Source organism: Aplysia californica, unplaced genomic scaffold, assembly GCF_000002075.1.
Source record: "Aplysia californica isolate F4 #8 unplaced genomic scaffold, AplCal3.0 scaffold00444, whole genome shotgun sequence".
Lineage (NCBI taxonomy): Eukaryota > Metazoa > Mollusca > Gastropoda > Aplysiida > Aplysiidae > Aplysia > Aplysia californica.
In genome coordinates this window covers 566844-574343 of record NW_004797714.1, presented here as the reverse complement: position 1 = coordinate 574343, position 7500 = coordinate 566844, and the positions used below count along the sequence as shown (strand labels likewise).

General features: G+C 39.5%; 1 protein-coding gene across 1 annotated transcript in view; it reads right to left on the bottom strand.

Annotated features, from left to right (window-relative positions):
• Window positions 1-329: 329 nt before the first annotated feature.
• LOC101850978 (classical arabinogalactan protein 9-like) overlaps window positions 330-7500 on the bottom strand; it is a 9077-nt gene continuing 1906 nt past the window's right edge. The window contains exons 2-5 of the mRNA XM_013086221.2: window positions 6224-6375; window positions 5251-5302; window positions 5029-5093; window positions 330-451 (exon numbers count right to left, since the gene is read on the bottom strand). Coding sequence (XP_012941675.1) covers window positions 352-451; window positions 5029-5093; window positions 5251-5302; window positions 6224-6375 — 369 coding nt within the window. The 3' untranslated portion in view covers window positions 330-351. The remainder of the gene's footprint in view (window positions 452-5028; window positions 5094-5250; window positions 5303-6223; window positions 6376-7500) is intronic.

Genomic DNA, 7500 nt, shown 5'->3' with positions numbered 1-7500 from the left:
ATGTATGTATGTATGTGTGTATGTATGTATGTATGTATGTAAGTATGTATGTATGTATGTATGTATGTATGTATGTATGTATGTATGTATGTATGTATGTATGTATGTATGTATGTATGTATGTATGTATGTATGTGTGTGTGTGTGTGTGTGTGTGTGTGTGTGTGTGTGTGTGTGTGTGTGTGTGTGTGTGTGTGTGTATGTATGTATGTATGTATGTATGTATATGTGTGTGTTTTTACGAGATGAAACACCATACCAATGTGCCAGAATCGGGACATTAGAGATTTATCTGATCCTATTTAATTTTGTGGAAATTAGAAAATGAATGGAACAGAGAAAGAATTTCACTTACTCTCTTTGAATAGTAAATCCCGGTACACACATGGGCATCATTACAGGAGGACACATGGGTACACACTCGTACTCGGGACACGGGCCATCAGTGTTGCTGTGGGAAGAATGTAGCTGTACTTTAGACCAGGGGTCATCAAACCTTCTTTAGAGTGGACCAGATTGTTGGGAGAATGTTGAGAGCAGCTTGGGTAACAATATTATTATTATTCAATACAATACATCGGACACATGAGTAAAGACATCCACCGTCTTTTCGTTTAATAATCCACAAAATGATACAGAAAGCATAATTAAATAAGACAAAACAAATAATATAATACTATTATTATTATTATTATTATTATTATTATTATTATTATTATTATTTTTATTATTATTATTATTACTACTATTACTATTGATATTATTATTATTATTAATATTATTATTATTATTATTATTATTATTATTATTATTGTTGTTGTTGTTAATAATAATATTAGTTATTATTATTTTTATTATTATTACTATTATATTTGAGGAATTTCCGTGCAAAAGCGATCTGGGACGATCGGGCAATACTCGTTTGTGGTTTATTTGTTTGCGGTAGGAAATAATATACTGCCGATCAAGAGAGAGGTACTACCTTTTGATTGTGTTAATAATATTACAGTCTTTTGGATCTCTACGTTTTATCTTTCATATGAGTACATGTAGTACTAAGTACTCTGAAAAGTAGCTATTACTAAAAACATAACATTTTGGTATTTCATTTGGTGTTCACAACACCCACGTTTAAACAAAGAAAATTCCAATTTTTCCACGACAACCTGGAGGATTTTTTTCTTATCTCTGGTTTTTAAAAAAATGTAGTTAGGTCAGCAGTTAATTAAAACCGGATCAACATTTAACCACTGTAACCCCCCCCTCCCCCCCCCAAAAAAAAAAAAATTTAGAAAAAAAATTAAAAGAAAAGAAATTTAAAAAAATTTTTAAAACTGGAACTTTACCTCAAGATGAGAAAAATGAATTATCTGTGTGCTCAACGTTTCTGTTGCGAGGACGTTCAACGTCAGCGGCAGAAGGACTATCAGTACTATAAAACTAGAAGGACTATAACTACTATCAGACTAGAAGGACTATCACTACTATCAAACTAGAAGGACTATCACTACTATAAAACTAGAAGGACTATAACTACTATCAAACTAGAAGGACTATAACTACTATCAAACTAGAAGGACTATCACTACTATCAAACTAGAAGGACTATAACTACTATCAAACTACTGAGGCAACAATTATGGTAACTTGCCCTATTCAAGACCGACCAAGAACTGGTTGACAAGGGTAACAATACCAGCACAAGATCGGTATATCAGGACAGAGCATCTGAGAAATTGTTTCAGGACAGTTTGCTCAAACCGTTAGACTATTTCCTGGACTTTTTCTTGTCAGCCGGTATACTGTTCGACGCAGACTGAAAGAATTCATGACTGTAGCGAGTATGCCTACACACAGACTGCGTTTCAATCAAAACGCCGTCAGGCTAGGATGAACTGAGTACAGCTACACCGCCGATGGGCCTAGGGCAGTGGGACACCGTCACCTTCTCGTTTGTGGCGTCGGTGGCCTAGTGGTTAGGCTCTCGGACTCGCAACCGTAAGGTCGTGGGTTCGAATCCTGTCAAGGGCCCGACGTTGTGTCCTTGGGAAAGGCCCTTTACACGAATTTTCCTCACTTCACCCAGGTGGGAATGGGTACCCGGCTATAGACAGCGAAAGATCTTGTCAGTTTGTTAGTGTTTGAGCGCTTAATCGGCTGCTTGCACTGTATGCTTCCCGGGAAGCTGAGAATGTTTCGGAGTGTTCTATGGTCTGCTGGGGTAATAATATAGTATAAAGCGCATAGAGCCTGCTGCTGAGCGGGGATATGCGCTATACAAATGCTATCTATTATTATTATTATTATTCTCAATTGCAATTTGAACGCCATGATGGGAGTATAAAAGTGTACAGGAGACCGGACCATGTGTGCTCTATCTACCGGTTCTTCAACAACACATCCACCCCACGACATTCCAACGGGACAATGAGGCCGCGCATCGGCGCTCCCCGCTCTCCACTCGGAATTAAATTCTTTAAAATCCAGAATTAACGTAACAAAAATGAATCCACGGCCTGCCCTCTTATCGAGTTTGAACCCAATTGAGCACCTATGGGACATGATTAACTGTTTTGCTCGTGAAGTGAATCCCGGTCCCAGAACCATTTTACAACTGCAGGAAGCCCTCATCAATGACCGAAACAACGTTTTGTTGTAAATCTAGTGTATTGTATGTGCGAGAGATGCACTGATGTGCACATGGAGATACCACGGTGTACTCACGTGTGACTATTGGATTTTACCCCTCATGTCAAATTTCAGTCATAAAAGAGACGTTTTTGCTGAAAAATAAACCTTTCACCTTGGTTTATATGTCAAATACTTCATAATTCAATTTCATGGTCAAAAGAATCCTTGTTTTTTTTTTTACAGGAAAGACAAAGCGATGTTACATATAGGGTGGTACCTTTTTATCGCTAGTATTTTATGTTAAATAAAATATTTGTCACATTAAACCCAATGAATGCGTGTGCCCCCCCCCCCCCCCCCCCCCCACAAGGAATCATCTATGAAAACAGGACAGGAAACAAGAGACGGCACGTTAATAATGCAATGTACTTTTCTTCATTTATGACTCGTGCTCTTAATTGACCCTGATAACCTTTTAGGAGTTATTTGTGCAGTGGCGTTTGTATTTAACACGCAGTAAAAGTAACACCCACCATGGTTTTGATAAACACAGTAATTTGGATGCGAGGACTTTGTTAAAACGCAGTCAATCTAGACTAGCATTGAGTTTAAATTATCTGATACTTGACAATGCAGATGATTTGACCTTCTCTCCTCACTTCGACTAAGTGTCCACTCATACACTGTATGTGTTTGAATCGTCACTGCCCACGCCGAGTACTTTTTTTCTTTTTTAATAGGCTTTCGCAGTGGCATCTTGTGGGGTAGGGCTTTCAGTTTCAGGCCCACCTGATTGTCTTCCTCAAAAAGTTACTTCTCCAACTAAATTCGAAACAAAACATTTCGCAAAAAATTGTTTAACGGGCAAAACAAAACAGAGTATTCCGTGAGCACCCAAACGAAACTCCTGAGGCACAATAACTCGAAAAGTGATCTGATTGGTCTTGGTGTCTACTGCTATTTACCACCGCTGTATCTTCGTCCAATCATGTGCTCCTTCCGTTGAGGAGAATGAAATTTCATTGGTTGTCCCCTTAAGCCCCAGCGCTTACGTTGTCCACAGACTGAATCTCACTGGGGTCTTGACCTTGTTTGGCTCAAGGCCGCGACAAAGCAACGCATGCTCCTATAAGTATAAGGCTCAGGGGAGGGAGGGGTGAGGCTGCATTGGGTCACGTGATTAGACATAACTCGCTTGACTCTTGACATCAAATTTGCACACCCTCACGGCTCCAGGTCATAGCGTAGACTGAGCACGCCTCCTCCCCAAGCCATTTTTCCCTGGGCTCCCTGTGTGCTCTTTGTTTAAGCCGTCTTATTGGAAATTTGTTTTAGTACTATTTTACGTGAAGCTGAGCTCACTGTCAAGAGACTAGGTCCACTTAAAACAACAGAATTTTCGTCACGAGATGAGACCGCAAAAGAAACGAAACCATACGTCTACAAACTGGAATACCACCAGTTATGAAATTCATAGAACGCCAAAGGGTCAAATGGTTTGGACATCTAATCAGAATGCCCCAGAAACAACTAGCGGCTAGAGCTTAAAACACATGAGAATCCGGCTTCAAATCAAGAGGAAGACCAAGACAGATCTGGCTGGATGGGGTTAAAAAGGTCTTAGAACAACATAACATATCTATCACAGACACTACACACAGCACAGGACCGAAACCTGCACCTCCCCTCGACACCCTAAGGATATCAGAAGAAGGAAAAAGAAAAAGTAAGTAAGTTGTGGATGGATAGCAAAAGACATATTTTAATCCTGAAGAATGCACCGTTGAGCCAAAAAGTCATCAGTAAATTTGCTTAACATAAAACGGAAGGACACAAATCACGTACATGTATAAAGAAGACGCATAGGGGATTCCATTTTCCGGATTTCAAACTTGGTATTGCCACTAACAAGATGATATTTCTTTAGATTATATTTATATTTTCACGTTTTTGTTTTTTATATGCCTGTTTTAATATTTTTTCGATCGTTATGCACATATTTTATAATCTGATTGATCTCAACGTTTGGCAACGGCAAGTCCCATCCTCTTTACAACCCATCCCATGCAACTGGGAATTCGGCTTTTAAAAAAGTTTTAGTAAGAGTTTTACGGCACTTGCAACACAATAAGGAAATATAAGCGCCGAAGATTAGAGGTGTTACAAGAGAGTAACAGACATAAAAAAGAAGGAGGAGAGATAAAGACGATTGTAGTCTAATAGTAAAAAAAAGGAGCAAACCACACCAGAGCATCCACCAACCACCCACGAATTCAGATTGTTGTTGTTCTAACCAGAAAGCATTTTTATTTGGAAAGACTTTATAAACCCATTCAGGGTTCGGATAAGACATAGCAACTCAGGGCTAGACAAATAGCTACTTTGACTCAAACTAACCTGACAATCAAGTCTGAGCCAGGTGGACAACCTGGCATGGGGCATGGGTATGGAGTCGTCGGGGTCTGAAAAAAAAGTAAAAATACCATATTAGATGAAACCCACCACCAACAACAATAACAACAACAACAAAAGAAACAACAGCAACAACAACAACACCAAAACCTACAAACAGTTCATGTCGACGAAATGTAAAAGTTACAATCTCAAGTTTTTACTCACAGGGGGTGTACCGGGGCCACACTCAAAATGCATGCAACCGTCTTCACCGTAGCTGTGAATCGAAAAAGAAAGTGTGTGTGTTGGGGGGGGGGGGGGGGGGGGAATGGGATGGATTATAATATTGAAAAAGTGCAAACCATTTCTACGAATTCTTTTTTTTCGCAGAAGATGATAATATGCCCAGTATTCCTCTGTACACGACTCCACCTCCACCTCAACACACAAACACACACTCACACTCACACTCACACACACACACACACACACACACACACACACACACACACACACACACACACACACACACACACACACACTCTTCCTCCCTCCCGCCCTCTCTCTCTCTCTCTCTCTCTCTCTCTCTCTCTCTCTCTCTCTCCTTCTCTCTCTCTCTTTCTCTCTCTCTCTCATTTTTTTCTTACTCGTCTTTCTCTCGTAGAGCGATCCGTCTTTGATATTACATTCCACGCCAATCTATGTATGTTACAAACTCGACGTCTGATTCAATCTTTAACGGCATTCTCTAAAGTGCCCTTTTCGATACAGCAAATTCAAACAGTTAATGTCCAAGAGAGACTCAATACATTTCAAGGCTTTTCACAATTCCTTCATCTTTACATGATATGCGTGAGCGTGCAGAACTAATACATTAACTAGATCTCAGCGAACAAATAAGCAGACTTTCATACTCTCTCATCACAACCTATGACGGTATCATGCCCGTTACATTAAGAACATAAGAGCGCTATCAATAAGAAGGACTAACTATCAAGATGGTATATCATTAGGTATGTTTATAAATTAAGTTTAAATTTTGTTACCAGACTTGTACCCTTTAAATGTATGGGAGAGAGTTCCAGATAGCTGGGACTAGCTGAAAATATGCCTGTATCTAAGAAAAAGCTTCTTTACAATGGGATTATTGTTTTGATCAACTATAGAGGAAAAAAAATTAAGAGTTCCCAGCACTTACACAGGTACATGGCTTGAACCATAGACACAGGTCGGCATGTAAACTGGAGGGCACGTGATTATGGTGGTTGTCAGGGTTGTGGTGCTTGGAGGGGTTGTGGTGGTTGGAGGGGGGATTGTGGTGGTTGGTGAAGGTGGGGGCGATGTAGGAACCTAGAGGAAGCAAAAACATGGATGGATAGCAAAATGAAACATAAGCAAACCGACAACCTAAAATTACCCAGAGAGAGTGGTTAAAATATTTAGAGTAACAGCAACCAACAAAACATTCGAGAGTAAAGAGAAAAGGTGAAGCTAACAACTTATTAAAAACAAACCTGGCTGGTATATAAATTATGTATTATCCACAGTTATTTTATGCGTGAAATGTTTGTGATACTGGAGAGTAGATACGAAGACACAAGCTAATGAAATGAAAACGTTACTTACTACAAAGACAGGAGACAATAGGATGGTTTTCTGTCTTATAAGAACGTCACTGAACATCTACACGCAGGCCAAGTGTACAATGTCCTCGTTGGTGTCAATAAGAAAATTTTGTTTAGTTTTTGTAATACAGAAGTTCTGTACAACATCATTTGCTTTTAGTCTTTACATACTAGAAATGTTACTCCCTGAAAAGAGCACAAGATGTGTCTTCATAATATCACCATCGGGGTTTTTGAGGTTGCTTTTTAGGATCGCATCGTAACTAAAATAGTGTTGAACCATCATGTAGTTATCGTTTTGTTTATACGAATACGTTACCCTGAGGGCAATATTTATTGTTTAGGGCTTTGTCTCAGAGAATGCAATATCTTATCTTTATATAAGAGGATTTTCTTATATTATACGAGAACTCAAACTGCTGTGGTCAATCTACAGACATTGCCAGCGTCTGTGTTGAGGCGATTAGTGTTTTGCTGTTGCACGCAGGGGACCCACGTTCGATTTCCAAGAGGTGAGCGTTTTTATCGAGCATTTCAGTCTTCATCTGGTTTACTTTATTCATCTCAGCTCGGGATGGCCATGATAAACAAAATAAGAGAACGAGAGACAAGGGATGGGAGAGATAGTGAGACAAAGAGGTGATAGAAACGTCAGAAAGAAAGAAAAAGAAAGAGAAAGAAAGAGAGGATGCATTTGTTTGTATATTGTGTGTTAGATAGAATAATAGAATCAGAGGGGGGAGATATATATTAGAAATACATGTATTCAGACAGACAGAGAGAGGAGGGGAGAGAGGGGGAGAGAGAGGGGAAAGAGAGAGGAGAGAGAGAGGAGAGAGAGGAGAGAGAG